The sequence below is a fragment of the Heterocephalus glaber genome, unplaced genomic scaffold (assembly GCF_053883595.1).
Source record: "Heterocephalus glaber isolate CG9 unplaced genomic scaffold, H.glaber_assembly_v1.0 deba00001543, whole genome shotgun sequence".
In the NCBI taxonomy this organism is placed as follows: Eukaryota; Metazoa; Chordata; class Mammalia; order Rodentia; family Bathyergidae; genus Heterocephalus; species Heterocephalus glaber.
The window spans coordinates 8,727,481-8,745,202 of NW_028258336.1; the positions used below are offsets into that span (position 1 = coordinate 8,727,481).

The 17,722-nt window shown below is 33.7% G+C and overlaps 1 protein-coding gene across 12 annotated transcripts in view; it reads left to right on the forward strand.

The window, feature by feature from the left end:
- Ercc8 (ERCC excision repair 8, CSA ubiquitin ligase complex subunit) overlaps positions 1–17,722 on the forward strand; it is a 74,235-nt gene that overhangs the window by 54,350 nt on the left and 2,163 nt on the right. For 10 of the 12 annotated variants that reach the window (XM_004862894.3, XM_004862895.3, XM_087189576.1 and 7 more), the window contains 4 exons: positions 98–198; positions 1,806–1,930; positions 9,042–9,239; positions 14,010–14,090. In XM_004862894.3, coding sequence (XP_004862951.1) covers positions 98–198; positions 1,806–1,930; positions 9,042–9,239; positions 14,010–14,090 — 505 coding nt within the window. The remainder of the gene's footprint in view (positions 1–97; positions 199–1,805; positions 1,931–9,041; positions 9,240–14,009; positions 14,091–17,722) is intronic. The other 2 variants (XM_004862897.3, XM_087189580.1) reach the window with 1 other exon arrangement.

A 17,722-nucleotide genomic window follows, 5' to 3' on the forward strand; every position in this document is an offset into this window, starting at 1 on the left:
ATGGAATCTCTGTGTGCCATAATATTAGAAGAGTGGGTGAGGGGTACAATTGCTATCCTAGCAACATATTGACAGTGTAACATTTATTTCTTCTCAGTGCTGACAGTAGAGTAAAATTATGGGATGTGAGGAGAGCATCAGGATGTTTGATTACTCTTGATCAAAATAATGGAGAAAAGTCACAAGCTGCTGAATCAGGTAATGAAGATTATATAAATATGATACACAACAATGATAGTATTTTTATGTTGAGGTTTTTAAATTGAAGCCAAACAGTAAACATATATTTCAATCCCCAGTACTGGCAAAAAAAAAAAAAGAAAAAGAATCTATACCTCTCATTACCTTGTAAGGGCCAGGGATATAGTTCAGTGGTACCGTGCCTGCCTGACAAACACAAGGTCCTGAGATAGATCCCTGGTTCTGCAATAATAATAAGAAGAAGAAGAAGTGTATATTGACAAATTATGAACGTTAGGGATTTTTTAAGGCATGTTTTAGTCACTTTCCTGTCACTGATACAAAATACTTGACACATACCACTGAAAGGAGAAGAGGTTTATTTTGGCTCACAGTTTCAGTGGCTACAGTCCATGCCTAGGTGGCTACAAGGGATAAATGGCATGGCAGAAAGCAGTTCACCATATAGAAGCCAGAAAGCAGAGCTACAAGGCAAGATCCCTAGATGAAAATACACCCTCCCAAGTCACACCCCTAGTGACCCACCCCTTCTGGCCAGGTTCTACCTCTGAACGTGAGACTTATGGAGGATATTTTAGATCTAAACCCTAACAGGCATATAGCATGAATTACTTTAACTAAATTCTGCTGTGTTTCTCCAAGATACAAGTAACAGGTGAAGAAAGGAGAAGGAGTGGGGGGTGAAGGGGATGTAAAAAGTATAAGATATGTTATGTATAATGAATGTAATCATTTTGTACTGCAAACATATACTAATAAAGATAAATTTTTTAAAAAGTATAGCAGTTTCTTTTGCCTCCAAATTTTCAAAGAGAAACTTTTCTGGATTAACTTGCTTTACTGATTTTTTCCCCCAGTGAGGTTAACCATACAAATTCAATGCCAAATAGGAAGCCCCAATAAATTACAGAAATAGTTAACAGTATTGCCATTGTGTCAGCATAAAAATGGCAATTCATGAGTGAGCTGCAATCCTTGTAACAATGTGTCTCAATTACATTTTATAATAGAATTTAATTCCTGAGTAGAAAATTTCACTTAGATCTAATTGCGGACTAGAAATATATTAGGATGAGCTACATAAAACATGATTTTTTTTGAAGTTCTTTTTAAATTAATCAGGCTATTAGGAATTATGCTTTCTCAAGATTTCTCACTTTGAAAGGAATATAAATTTTGATCGAAGGTGGAACGGTTTTCCTTTTTCTGCTAAACTCTTCAGCGATGGAAAACACTAGTATTATTAATTTGTAATAGTTCATGTAGAAATGGAAAGAATTTATAAGGGATAAAAGATGTTTAAAGTTTTAGTGTTAAGTTATGCATTTAATTGAATTTGATAGCACAGCTTACTTGCTGAAAAATTGTATTTGGCAAGGTCTTTTCCTGTTGGTTTTCCTGTTTTCTTCCATTTTTATGATTCTGATTTATATAGTTTCTCAAATTCAAATAATCTGAAAGTTTGGTTAATTTAAAATATAACCATCTTGTACTTTTAAATAACTTAATAAGTTAGTTGTCCCCTAATAAATTAATATATCATTTAGCATTAAATATTTGCTGAATATAGGGAAAGATAAACTGAACTGTATTTTTCTTTGCAGCAAACACTGCTCATAATGGGAAAGTTAATGGCTTATGTTTTACAAGCGATGGGCTTCACCTCCTAACTGTTGGTACAGATAATCGAATGAGGCTCTGGAATAGTTCCAGTGGAGAAAATACACTAGTAAGAGATTTTCGTGTACTTTTTTGGACATATAGTAAAAAAAGGATCTGTGACATGTTTCTCTGTGGATTTAACTCCATTTATTGCCTTTAAATCATAGCTGTTTTCTTAAAAATACCTATTTTCTCACTAGGTCAGAACAACCCACCCCAGCTACATTCCTTCCACTTAGTGGAGAAGCATTGTTTACTGTGGCACTGATCCTAATGGTAGCATGCCATATTGCTCAGGTATTTGGGGAAAGAATAAAAAATGAAGAACTATTGATATAAATAAAAGTTACAAAGTTAATTCTATAGTATAAATGACTTATAAACAAAACCACAAATGAATATTAGATTAGCAAAATATAGCATTTTATTTAATACTGAAATAAGCCTATTTTAAAATTGTTAGCTTTTTGTTTTTATTTATTTATTTGCAGTGCTGGGGATTGAACCCAGGGCCTCAAGCACTCTGGGCAAGCACTCTACTACTGAGCTACACCTTCAGTCCCAAAGTGCTAGACTCTCTCAGTGGCAGATAATTTCTAGTTACTTATTTATGTGTGTTATAGTCCTTACCAGGTATACATATGGTTTAGCAACTTTCTGAATAAGCTAACAAAAGTTTATAATTTGATGATAAAAATAGCTATTATTTATTGAAAGCTTACATGAAGATACAATACTGATAATAATTACCATATAATATATATTCTAGAACATACCTTGTCAACACTGTGGTGGTAATTTCTGTTATAATACTCATTTTACACAAGAGGAAAACAAGATGTAAAATGCTTATGTAACTTGCCTAAGTTTATACAACTAGAAAGCAACAGAGTTTGATCCTAGATTCCATCCTTACTGCAACATTGATTATACCCAGACTCCCTTAAAGTGTGTTTGTAGGTATTAATATTAATCATATTCCCTTCTCTATTCATCCTTTGTAGCCAGTAACTCTCTTTAAAATATCCTAGGTCTCACTTTGATTTTTAATACTAATACAAAATTGTTTATATCTGCGTTATTTCAGAGTTTTGTGATCCTGCATACTTTTTTTCCTATGTTAGGGATGGAATCCATGGACTCACACCTGTTAGACAGATGCTCCACCACTGAGCTATGCCCTCAGTGGACACAACCCTCAACATCATCTTTTTGAGACCACTCTCTATTATGTCTCCGGCTACAAACCCAGGCATTGTGACACATAGTTTAGTGTCTTTCATTCATTATATTGTACCATACCCCTGAAGGGGTCACATGGTCCACCTCCCCTCATTTTTTAAAGTAAATGTTTATTGAGTACTTACTTATTTTCCGGAAGCATGACATAGCTGTGGACAAAACACAGAAAAGGCTTATTCTCAGGAATCTTCTCTTCCAAGGAGAGGATAAAAGGCATCAATTAATCAGTAGATGAATAGAAAGATAAATTATGTTAGATAGGATGAGCCCTATGAAGATAAGCAAAGCAAAGAAAGGAGCATAGCAAACACTGGGAAGTTGGAGTTGCTATGTTTCATAGGGTAGTCAGGGTAGGCCTCACTGAGAAAGTGACCAAAAAAATGAGGACTCATCAGTTATTTGGGAGGGAGTGCATTCTAGGTAGAGGAAGGGAAAAGTACAGATTAGTGGTACCATGCATGGGATACCCAAGGAACAGGTGGGAGGCTCTTGCATTGGAATAGAGAGAGTAACAGGGTATAAAGAACAGAAAGAACAGGCTGCCAGAGCACATAGGCCCTGAAGCCCTGTGTAAAGGCTTAAGCATTTCTCTGGGTAAGATGGAAAACCACTAAAGACATTGGAGTGGAAAAATAGCCCTGCATGTGTCAAGGTTTAATATAATAAATATAAATAAACAGTACTGAATATATATAAATTTTTAACAGGGTTTTGTTCCCTTTTTTTTTTTGCCTTCTTAAGGGTAAAACATGCCCTAAGGGTTTTTGCCAGTAAGTCCATAGCTCAAATAGTATATTTAAAATGGATAATACAGTTTTCAATGAACTTGATCAAAGTAAAAGCCATTCATGCTGTGGTAGCCCGGAAACCTACCTACAAAAGACAGTTAGAGGAAAGATTGAGGCAATGCCCAAAAATGATTACTCTGAGAGGAAACATGCTATCTTTACATTTTTAAAGAGTTGTCAGAACAAGAAACAAATTCTAGTCCTGCCGAATTCCAGTTCCCCTTTAGTAATTGAGGATTTTAATCAATGTTTAGACTTTTCATGCCCTTATTTGTAAATTGGGACTATTGTGTACCAAGGAAGTAATTATAACAGTGAAATAGAAGTATGCCAAAAGTAGTATTGTACCTGCTAATTGTAAGGCATATATCACAAATGGTAAACTATTTTTATAGTATATTTTGCCTTATTAGCAGTACCTTTATTAGTTTGAAAACAGGTAGTAAGAACCTACTTCTAGTATATGTATAATCCTAAATTGTATACAAATACTATTAGTCTATATATTAAATTTAGTAAAGCTTAATTCTTTATGTTTTGGATAAAAAATGAAATAGAAACTTTCATATTTTCTCTCACATCTTATCTTAATGGATCATGTTGCAAATTCTCTGTGGTTTGTGAGCTACACTCTGGAGACCATTGCTGTAAGAGTATATAACAAGTACCGGCCAGGAAAGTTCAGAAAGTACCAGCTTTTAGTACAAGAAAAGAAAAAATAGTCACAGTAGGCCTTCTGATTTTACTGTTTTAGTTACTTGCACTATCATCTTGTGAGTGATAAAGTCCCGAAACTGGGAGCCTATTATTCATGCCTGTCATTTATGAAGCTATTAAAACAAGCACAAATCTTACTAATTCCTCGTTTTTTTCATGTCTGGCTTTCCGGCCTCACAGCTGGGTTCACCTCTCTATTTACTTACTCTACTATCCTTCTAACTATCCTAAATGTGTCTCCCCGTGGAACTCATTGATTCCTCTATGGTTTCAGATCACTAAAACTGAATGCTTTTGCCTGTTGTATAACAGGCCTTCATAAATTGTGCCTTCTACCTCACCAGCTTTATTCCCTGCCCCTCTTCCATGTGTCCCTGTCTTAGCCATACTGAACTCCAAGGAGGTCTTTAACTATACCATGCTCCCTTGTTCTTTCATTCTGCTGCACGGACTGCTGCCTTTGCTTTAAAATACTCTTCTCAGCTTTCAAGATTCATCTCAGGCACAACCTCTCGTTAACTCTTCTAATCTAGCTAAGATGCTCGCAGAACACCCTGTACTTAACCTATATAATGTAATCTAGATTCAAATTGATTTCCATCATTTTACTATCTAAGAGACCTTGATCAAATTGCTTAGCCTTTCTGAATGTTATGCTGCCTATCTAATAGTATTGATTTGAGGAAACACAGTATTACATTATCTGGTACAGCAAATGTTGATATTCAATAAATATTATCTGGAAAAGGTTATTATTATGCTGATACCTATTTGACAATAAAATAAATTGCCTTGTGATGGAATCTGTGTCGCTTTAGGTTTTTACCTAGTGATTTAAATGTACATCTTTCTGAGGCAACAAAAGAGACTATGAGATAGTGAGTTGGATTTGTCATTATTCTATACCAAATCTAAAAAAAATCTTCATTGCCTATCAAAAACTTTTCAAAGCTTGACTTAAATACCACGTTTAAGGCATCATGGCCAAAAGTAGTCTGCTCTTTAGGCTACTTTTACATACCCACCAGTAGTGTATAAGAGTTCTATTTTCTCTGCATCGTGTGTGTGTGTGTGTGTGTGTGTGTGTGTGTGTGTGTGTTTGATAATAGCCATTCTGGTCTGGTTGGGGTAAAATGGAATCTCAGTGTGGCTTTTTGGTTTTTTTTTTAATTCATTAAGTTTATTGGCACATACATATATGATACAATATGATGACATTCATCATTAGGAATTTGTACCTGTACGTGGTATATCTTTTTCCCCATTCCCCTGCCCTCCTGTCAACCCCTCTGCCCCTCCCTATTTACAAAGACTGTTGTTTCCTTTTCTTATATTTTTTCCATTCCCTTTTTTTGTCCCCTACCTGCTCTACTTCCCTTCCCCCCTTCCCCTTTGGACCTTTTCTTCCTATTTCACATTATCTATTATACATTTTGGTCCTCATTTACACTTTCAGTTTCTCACACCAGAGAAACTTCAGTATTTACACATGTGTGTCCTATTTATTTCACTTAAGAGTATCACCTCAAGATGCATCCATTTTCAATGTGGTTTTGATTTCCATTCTGAAAGCTGAAGATAGTGAGCATTTTTTCACTTTTTTGGGGGGTGCTATTTGTCTTTTAGAGAAGTGTCTGTTGATATTGTTTGCTCATTTTGATTGAATTACCCATTCTTTTGATATTAAGATTTTTGAATTCTCTATATATTCTGGATACCACCCTCTGTCAGATGAACATCTGGCAGAGATTTTCTCCTACTCTACAAATTATCTGTTTACTCTGTTGATTGTTTTCTTTGCTGTGCAAAAGCTTTTTAATTTGATATAATCCCATTTATCAATCCTTGCTTTTATTTCCTGGGCTACTGGAATCCTATTTAGAAAATCATTGCCTTTTCCAATATCTTTTAAAGTTTCACCAGTGTTTTCCTGTAATAGTTTCAAAGTTTGGGGATTTCTATCAAGGTTTTTTTGTCCATTTTGAATTGATTTTTTTATCAGGTGAGAGTTACGGGTGCAGTTTTGGTCTTTTATGTGTGGGTGTCCAGTTTTTCCATCACCACTGTTAAAGATGCTGTCTTTCCTCTTACATAAATTTTTGGCACCTTTGTCAAGAATCAGATGGCTGTAGATGTGTGAGTTTATTTCTGGGTCCTAAATTATATTACATCAGTCTATGTGTCTGCTTTTATGCCAGTGCCAGCACAGGCTACTTTTTATGGTGAGCATTTATATTTATAAAATGGTGACATATTAAGCACTTAGTAAATGGTAGAGCTCTTCCTTTCTTAATCTTTTATTTGAACTTCATTTGAGTCCACAGGTGATTTGATCATGGTAGTGATTTGGAAAGATTAATATGACATTAAATGACAGGATGAATTGGAGAAGGAAAGCCTTAAGGTTAAAGTTAGTAAGCTAGTTCTGTATTTAAACCTGTTCAACACATTCCATGTGCATTTGGGAAGGAATAGTATAGTGGATAGAATATAATTTTGCAGATAGATGATAAACAAATGTGAATAAGGCCATAACAGTCTAGCAGTTTATAATTTTTCCAGCAGGAACAGAGGATTGCTAGTTCAGAAGTATTTTGTGCTTTGTCTCCATTCCCTCCATATCATTCTACAAATTATTATACATGTAGAATCAACAAATACAAGTGAGGGAATGCTAAATTTTAAAATGTGTAGGAATTAATAAATTTGAAGACTTAATGACTATATCCCAGGTGCTCTCAGATGCATTATTTCACTTGCTTTTTCACAATAACTCTATGATAAGTAACATTATTTCCATTTAACAAATTAGGAGAATGAGACTCAAAGGTAAAATCATTACTTATACTGGACCATAGTAGCTATATCACTGCTACTATGGAGTACTTAAATGCTTGCACTCATTTCTGTTAAATGTTAAAGGGTAGGTAAGCCAAGTACAATATCCACAGTTTATCACATATATCCATTTGGGCCTCAATGTTTCTATTTGTATATATGCCCACACATACTTCCACCCAACCTTTAAAAAAGAGAGAAAGGCAAACACCATTTAAAGTCTAATATTAGCCACAGAGGAAAATTTTGGTGATCTACATAGCCATAATTCCCAAATGATTAATTATTGGTTTTAATTATCAGCAAGAAGTAAACCTGTCAATTTCTTTAATTCAAAACTTCTCAGACTTTGATACACATACAGATTGCCTGGGGATTTTGTAAAAATAAATACTCTCCTTCAGTAATATTGGGGAGAGGCCTGGAAGTCTGCATGTCTGACTGCTCTGGCGATGCTTGTCATCTGAGTTTACAGACTTCCCGTTTTATGTACAAATGCAGAATTTTAATTTTATCACATTTACATAATTATTTACATAAATTTGAAATTATAGTACACATACTCTATGTTCTGTGCTTTTTTTATACTTAGCCTTTATCCTTATTTCCTGCAAAGTTTTCATATGATTTCTATGAAACATAAAGTTAATGTAACATGAGGAACACAGATCCATTCTCAGTTGCTTTGCCTTTATAATAGATAATGCTACCTTTGTAGAGCATTTCTCAGGGCATATTACTTTATGCTGTTTAATTATTTCCTGAAGACGAGCTTTGGGGAACAATTACTAAGTCTAGGGATAAGATCCCCTTTGTGGTTCAATGAGTAGTGTTGCAAGATAACAAAGAGTTCTTGAGATGGGCCATGGTAATGATTGCACAACAGTGTGAATGTTCCAACTGCCACTGAACTATACTCCTAAAAATGGTTAAGATGGAAAATTTTATGGTTTTTTGCCACAATTAAATTTTTTAATGAAAAGAGTAAGAGGTTATTTATAAGGCACTCCCTCCCACAAAAGAATATCTTTGCGTTTGTTGCATAATAAATGGGAAATAGCTAAAATACAATGCTACAAACATGTTTACCTCACTTTTGCCAATATTGAACATCTTATGTTTATTAAAATTTTGTCAAACCAGGGATCGAGGCTTAGTGATAGAGTACCTACTTGGTTTCAGTTCCCAGCACCCCTTAAAAGAATTTTTCTGCCAGTCTAAAATGATTCTTTAAGATTGCCTTAGTTTACATTTTTATTTCTTTTTTTTTTTTTTGGTTCCGGGGATTGAACTCGGATCCTTGCGCCTCAGCAGGCGGCAAAACCACTGAGCTAAATCCCTGGCCCAACATTTTTATTTCTTTTAAGATTAACATATGAACATTTGTCCTTGTGGTTTTCCCACTGTATTTCCTCTTATATGAAATGCACACTCATGTCATTGGCCCTTGTTTGTGTTAAGATATTGAACATTTTGTTTAAATTTAATTCCCTTTCTATAGAAGATTATAATATTTGAAGAAAGTGTTTCTTTCAGTCTGTCTTTTTAATCTAGATTTAAGAAATTAGTAATTTTATTATTTTAATCCCATAGGTAAACTATGGAAAAGTTTGTAACAACAGTAAAAAAGGATTGAAATTCACTGTTTCCTGTGGCTGCAGTTCAGAATTTGTTTTTGTCCCATATGGTAGCACCATTGCTGTTTATACAGTTTACTCAGGAGAACAGATAACTATGCTTAAGGGACATTATAAAAGTGTTGACTGCTGTGTATTTCAGTCAAATTTCCAGGTAAGAATGATACTTAAGGGGATTTAAAATGTTTAAGTAGCTAGCTTGCTAGATTGGTTGTGTATAAAAGAGTAAATTTTCATTTCACTCTGCAGGGTTATATTTCTAATGCATATTTAACTGAAATTTATTTAACAGAGAATGCTATAGCCTTGATTTTAGGTAACATAAGATGTCTGTATGACTCAAGAAAATACTGTACAACTGGGATAAATTTTCTGTCTTTTGTGTATGGGCTCCATTTAGCCATTGAAAATCTCTGATGAAATGAAATATTTTCTTGGAGTCTCTTGGGTAAAAAAATTAAATATCAATATTTAATCTCAATGTAGTATATCGTAGTTTATGTATATGTGGATATGTCTGGGATTTTATTTCTTCCCTTTTTCTGCCAGTGGCTGATAAAAGTATGACACTGTATTAATGCAACTCATGCATTCCTGTGGCTTTTGTTTGTTTAATATTTTCATATTACTAATAGAACAGGCACTTTTTATAATAATTTCTTATTTTTTACTGGTACATGTTTGTAGTATATAATGGTTACGCTCATCATGGGGAGTTGGTATATATACATGACATTTCTTAATTCCTTTTTTAACCCCCTCCTCCCCACCCCCTACATCTCTTGGACCCCTTCTGCTGTGTGTGTGTGTGTGTGTGTGTGTGTGTGTGTGTGTGTAAGTATATATATTATTTTATACATGTTTGTAGTACATGATAATCACATCCTAGTAAGTACTTGGTGCATGTACACAGCACTTCATGACACCCTCCCCTTTTCATCTCATTTCCCTCTCCCCTCTCTGTCTCTTAGTTTTGGAACAGGTTTGGTTTTGTTGGTTTTTTTTGGAAGAACATTTGCACATATTACCTCGTGTACTCCTTTAAGTGAGTCTAATATAGCAAGATAGTTGTTATTTCCTCTGTTTTGTAGGTAAGGAGGATGAAGTTTATGAAAGTTAGATACTGACAGAGTGAAAATTATGGATTATTAGAGCTTTACTAGGGACTTTATCACCTGGGGAAACTCCTGTTCACTCATTCATTAATATCAGTTACCTAATTTGTGCGAGACACTGTGCTATAAGATATATAGGCCCGATTTTTTAGCCAGTATATAATAGCATGACAATATTATTAAAATATTCAGTTACTTAAGTATCCTACTGACTCCTAAGTAACTATTGCACCGATCTTCCCCAAGTGACCTCCAGCCCCAGCCCCTTTCCTGAAATTCTAGTATCTCTTCTGATTAGTCAGTGTCCTGGTGTACTAGTTGTTAAATATTTTTAGTGTTGTTTCTGAGAAAGGAACACTAAAGCTCAGGAGAGGTTATATGACTTGCCCCAAACCTACAATAGTTATTGACAAAACATGATTCTATATTCAAAGAAATTCTTAGGATACTATCCCTCCCTTAAAGATACACCCAAAAATTTAACCAAGATATCCTGGCTAAAATTATTGCTCTCTACTAAATCAGAGCTTCCTTGTATCTGTCCCTAAAATGGACTAAAAATCTGGCAAGATATTGATTCCTCTCTGTCCTTGGAATAGCTGGGACAGCCCGAAACCAGGGGCCACTTGCCTCCTGTGAAATATCATTTCTGTATGTGCTATGAACTCAAAGAGTTCACTACATCAGAAAGCTCCAGTTCTTATTTAACATACTATGATTCTGAAAATAATTATAAATCTCAAAAGTAAGACAGTAGTACTTTTGCATCCATTTAGTAAAAGAATACCTTTGCAAGTTACATATTGTACAAAATTCACTCTCAAAATAAAATTATAGTAATTCCATCATAAATATAAAAATCTGATATGAAAATGATAGTAATAGATTATAACCTTTTGACTTAAATAGAAATCAGTGAAACTATGCTGGTATAAATAAATTAATTAATGAGTTAAAAATTTGTTGAGGAACTGGATACTTATATAGCCTCAGACTACTACCATATAAAATAGCTACAAAGATTAATTTTACCTTGAAGAACCCTGGCGTATATTACCTTAACCAAATGATTAATGTCCCATTCATGAGACATCACTCTATCATTGCTTGAAAGCTCACATCATCCAGTTTTAATCATGAAGAAACATGAGATAAGCCAAATTTGAAGGACATTTACTAAATAACTAGTGTGTATTTTTAAAATTGCCAAGGACAAGAAAGTCAAAGAGACCAAAGAACTGTTCCCAAATGAAAACATGAGGAAGGATAACTATAATACTACATGTGATTTTTAACTGGACCCATTTGCTATAAAGGACATTATTTGAACCATTGGGTAAATCTTGAATGAGGTTTAAGAATTAGATGGTAGTGGCTAGATGTTATGGTGCACACCTATTAATCTCAGCTACTAGAGAGGCTAAACAGGAGAATCATAAGTTCTTAGCCAACCTGAGCAATTTAGTGAATAAAATCTCAGAAAAAAAAATTTTAAAGAGCCAGAGATGTTACTCAATGGTAGAGTGCTTGTTGCTTGCCTAGAACGTACAAGACCCTGGGTTCAACTCCCAGTAGCACAAAGCAAGCGAAAGAAAGAAAGAGAGAGAGAAGAAGGGAGAGAGTAGTAATATATCAATAGGAATCTGATTTTTTTGTTTGTTTTGAGACAGGGTCTCAAGGCTGAGCTTGAACTGACTGTGTACCCCAGGCTGGCCAATCCTCCTGCCTCAGCCTCTTGAGTGCTGGAATTATAGGTGTGTGCCACCGCCCTGGGGTTGATTTTATTTCATATATGAATCTGTCCTTGTTTGCAAGTAACATACAGTGACATAATCAAGGGCAGTAGGACTTCATGTTACTACTTGCTTTTGGTTCTGAAGAATAAAAAATGTCTTTGTACTCTGCTTGTAACTTAAATTTTGAGACTTTTTTTTTAAAGTCTACTTCCCCATATGAACTCCTACATCTATCTCCAAAACTTCAAGGTTCAATTCAAACCCCTCCAAGTGTTCGTTGTTAACCGTCCTAACTTAAGTGCTGCCTCTTCCAAGCTCTTTCCTGAACATCTGAGGAATATCAGCTGTCTCTACTCAGTGTGTCAGTACTTATAAATTGCTAGATAAACTTATTAACCAGATTGTCTTGGATATATATCTTACCTTCACAGGAAAACTAAATTGCTCAGGAACACTAAACATCTGAACATATCTTTGCATTATTCACAATTAGTGTAACCATATATCCTAGATTTTTTGTTTTATTTTGGAAATTTGATAAATATTTAATTTTATACATCTGTCCTATAAAAAAACTTCATAATCTTTTTCTTTACCCAAAACCTTCACTGAAGTAAAAAATACTAATTATAGTCTGTTTCAAATAGTTTTTGAGATATACAATAATAAAAATGAATAATTGCTTTCTAAAGTAGGCAAGAATGCCTATTAAAAATGTTTGTGTAGAAATACAGAAATGTATTTTTGAGAGGAAGAAAAGCCACTTAGTCATCTAGGGTTTTATAATCACAACTTTTGAGTATGTGTGTGTGTGTGTGTGTGTGTGTGTGTGTTACAGGGGATTTAACCCAGGGCTTTTGCACTCAGTACATCCCCAGTCTTTTTAATTCATTTTGTGTTTTGAGACATAGACTCACTGAGTTAACAAGGCTGTCCTCAAACATTCCATCCTGCTGCCTAAGGCTCCCGAGTTTCTGGGATTACAGCCATGTACCCTCATGCCTGGCCACTTAACATTTTGTTGCCCTTTTAGCCCTTTCTCTCTTTTAGCCTTTTATTATTATCAACCTACTGTTTCATATCTTGTTTTCCCTTTTAACATTTTGAGTATTTTGTTTATAACCTGTTCTTTTCACTTGAGATTCTAAGTATTTCCAAAGTCATTAAATGTTCTTCAAAAGCAGTTTTAATGGCTACATAATATTCCATAATGTGAATACAGTGTTAATTTATGAATAATCATTTCTCTATTCTTTGACAATTGTTTCATTTTATATGATAAATTTAATATGGGTAATATAAAATTTGAATTTTGTGTGTGATTTTGGCATAACTTCTTAGGAATGTGTATAAAAATTTGGCTATACACTGAGATTCTATTCTTGAAAAAGTTATAGTAATTTATACCCTCTGTATGTGAGAGTGTCTATTTTAACCACCTCATAAGAATGTTTTCAATAATAGTCGATATAATGTTTCTTCAGTTTTGCTGGAAAGGGAGATGAGCATTGTTCAGCCAAGAGCAAACAGCATGTCTGTATGAAAGACATGGCAGAGTGTGCCTGAGCCCACACTTCCTTTTGTAAAGGAAACTCAGCCAGTAGAGTATGAGTCTTTGCTGTCTTGTGCTGAATAGCAGCCAGTTAGTTAGGCAGCAGCAAGCTAAATAAAACTGTTTATTAAGTTTTAGCTGTTTTGGAGGAAACAGGACTTCTTGTTTGAAGTTTGTCTCTAAACCTCCCTTATTGACAGAAATGCAGTCTTTATTCTATCTCCCCCCAACACACCTTTCTCTATTCTGACATTTGAACTATATGGATACACCGCTTGGTAAAACTGCTAGGATATTAAACATTTTTGTAAAATTTTCACACCATTAGTAAGCAAAGCTCTTACTATACCTTTAAAAACTAGGAAAATAAAAAACTTTCAGCCCACTTTTTTAGGCAGTAGAAATAGAATTAATCTAATTAATTTAACCTAAGAATCATTTAAAAAATTGATATAGTTCATTTGAGATTGCTACCAACTTTAAACTGATCCACAATATCACTTTTGCTTTCTGTGTTATAGGAACTTTATAGCGGTAGCAGAGACTGTAATATTCTTGCCTGGGTACCATCCTTATATGAACCACTTCCTGAGGAAGATGAGGTAAATATTATTTGTGCAAATGGTACAATAACTTCTAAATCAGAAGGAATAAATTTTATTTATATGGGAGAGACTTTTAAAGCATGTCTTGCTGTTTCCTGAGTGTAAAAATAATTTGTTGCAGCACATTTGGAAAAACTAGGAAAATATCAAAAGAATATAGAATTTCTCAAGTTAAATTAATAAGCAAATTTTTATTTACTTCACCTTTGTTTTTTCCTAGCATATTTTTTATCGTAGTTAGTATCATGGTTGGACACAAAAATTGATATCTTACTTTTCTTACTGACATTGTACAATAAACCTTCTGTCATTAATAACTATTTACAAACATTTTTAATGATACGGTGCTCTGTCATTTATGTATTACAACTGAAATATTAGTTTGTTTCTGTTATTATAAACAAAGTATCTCTTCGTAAATTGTGCATATTTCTGATTTTTTTGATTGATTCCTAGAAGTGAAATTATCTCTTGAGTTATCATGTGTGACATTTTTGAGCCCTTTCACTCACATTGTAAAATTTTACCAACTTATACTTATTGTAGCACTAACAGTATCTATCTGAGAGCATAAATCAGTATAAATATGACAGTGTGAATAAAGAGCAGTGGGTAAAGAAAAAATGAAAAAGACATGATCTCTAGGCTTAGGTATTAGCCTATTAAAAAACAAATGTATGCCAAGCAGTAGTAACAGATTATCTGAAGGTGTATATCTCTACCAAGGATTATTCTACTAAGCACTATTAATCATCCCCATACATCTAAATTTCTAGGATATAAAAAGTATAATGTCTAAAGCAATGTTTATATAATTTTCAAGTCAGAAGTACAAATATTGTAGTTAGAAACACTTTAAGATAATCTTAACCCAAGTCATAGTAAAAACAAAACATCTTAAAAGGATGTGGAAGAAAGTTCTTGATAAAACAAATTGGATGTGGTAAAAACATTTTTCACATATTTAGTTCCTTTATGTAAATAGGACTATGTCAAAAAACACATGAAATAAAATTTGTGTGGTAGTTGATAGTATCTAACAGCTCTTGACAAAATATATTTTATACCTTAATTTGCAGCTCCTATGGCTTATTACAGTGAAAAGCCTGAGAATTATTTTCTTTTGACCCTGGTCCAAATGAAAGAGAGAAAAAAACATGTGTTGATAAATCTGAAGGCAGTTGGCCAAATACTATATGAGTGTGTCCAAATTTTGTCACAAGTATGATTTGCTTTATTATGGCTTGATTAGTTTTAGCATACAGCTGATTTTGATGACTGAATATTCTTCAGTAGAAAGTTTAATATGGTCAAATAGTTTAGCTTAGCCATTTATTTTGCATTATTACTTAATTATGTATACTGCTTTTTGGTAATTACTATATATATTAAATCAAAGACATAGCACTGTGAGTCATTTTAAGAAGTATAATAATCATTTACCAAATAAAAATAATAAAAATACATGCAAAGTAAATTTACTGTGGCTTATATAGAGAAAAGAATATTATGAGAAAACAAAATTCCTTATCATGAAGATAATTTGTGAGTCATGGTTTGTTTCCTTGTTATGTAATTGTATTGATAGTTTGAACTCTCCATCTAAAAGAACTTTTATATGAGAAAGTAAGAAAAACAAGTAGAAAGTAAAATAGAGATATACAAAAACAAATGAGCTTGATAATTTAAGTCTTAGCACTATAAAGCCTTTTCTTTTAAAATACACTATTCATATGCTTTAACTTTAAGAAAGCAGTCATTCTAGTACTAATATAAAGTAGTACATGCTAAGGTTTTTTTCATAAAACCTTAGTTTGAAAGATTCTTATGAATATAGGTAGAATATGTATGTGATCATGATGCACATCTCAGTAGTGAAGTCTGTCTGCCCAAGAACCTATTCTTTACGTGTATGTTTATAGTTTCACTCATATTGAAAAATATTTTAATCTCAACTGTCAAATAAATAACTACTGCAGTTTCCCAGGGAAGCAACGTAGCATGGTACAAATAAAACATACACATACACGTACATAAACCTGGGTTTGAATCCTGGTTCTGCCATTTATTACCCAGCTCTGCCAATATTACCCTAGGACAAATTTATAGTATTTCCACATATCAGAACAGTTAAAGCAAAATTGTTTGTAGGTTCCCTTTCAAATTTACCTTCCCCCTCAACCAAGATATAATCCCTTAGGAGGAGGAATTTAATTCTAAGGAAACTGAGCAATATTAGATGATAGGAGCGAGTTTTGTGGTCTTTAAGCATATGTCTCATTATTTCATTTTCAGGCTGTTTTATAATATCCTGAGGGTTCTGCCTTTTTCTCCTACCACTTTCTAAGTGGTCATGCTCAAGTCCAGCTTGTCTGTAACTCGTAATCACTTGTTGCCTGCCTGTGACTTGCAGGGAAAGTACAGTTTAAATATGATTTCTCATCAAGAATCTTACTTTAGTTTGAGTCACACAATGTATACCTGTTTTACTTACCACTGGGGTAGATGTATAGTCACCTGCTGACACAGAAAACTGAAACTTTCCAAAAATGACCAGTCAGAAATTTGAAAGTTACCAAGATATATCTCTGCCTGACAGATGTTCATTTTGGTTTCAATCCTCCATTTAGACCTGGACTAGGTTCCCTCTAAACTCATGCTTTTTCATTCCCCCCTAACATTCACAACTGTCTGTCAGTACAACAAGCAACCTAGTGAGGTAGAAATGAGTAATTTCATGCAGAGACTGGCTCTCTACTAGGAGGACACGTAGAGAAAACCAAAGTAGTAGAAGGTAGTTAAACTTTCCACGGGGGTCTCTAACAGTAATATGTGTATTAAATCTATTTACAACATTTTTACTGTAGCTTTTAACCACGAATGTGATATTTTTGTGATTGTTTTAGCAACAAAATATATTTATAATACTGTAATGTATTCATATCTTTGTTTTACTACTATAAATAGTAATATATATATATAAAGGCATTATAATTTTTATTTATTTGTGTTTCTTTGCTCACCTTACCAACCATAATTTATAATGAAATATAATTTTATTTTTCTATTGAGTCTTCAAATGAAACAAAAAGCTTAGTAGCTTATATATTGGGATTCCATAGTGAAATTAGGAGGCCTGCCCTTTCTGTGACCTGTTCAGGGACATTTTTGGTAGATAATCTAAGGCAGAATTAAAACCCTCTAAAGATAGTAGAGGAGAATCACCTAACCCAAACTCTCACTAAATAACCTAACTTAGTAGTTAAGTTCTCAACTCAAAAAGACAGGAAATTCAGAGTACATTCAGATGAAAATAATAATAATAAGTGAATAGACTTGAATATACTATTCTTACATATAAGTGGACTACTGCTAGTTACCTGGGGTTTGACCATAGTTTTGTATCTGGACATTTGGGAGCAGATATATGAAATTTTGGTTGTACACCTAAATGACAACAGCCAACATTAGATTTAGTAATGTACTCTATTTAACTCTATAAAGAATGACTACATTAATATATTGTTTTCCATATTCCCTAGCTGACACTCAGGAAATTTACTGGGAATATGAACTTTAACACTCCCTTTTTATTGAATTAGAAGATTCTGAGTCTTCATGTTCATCAA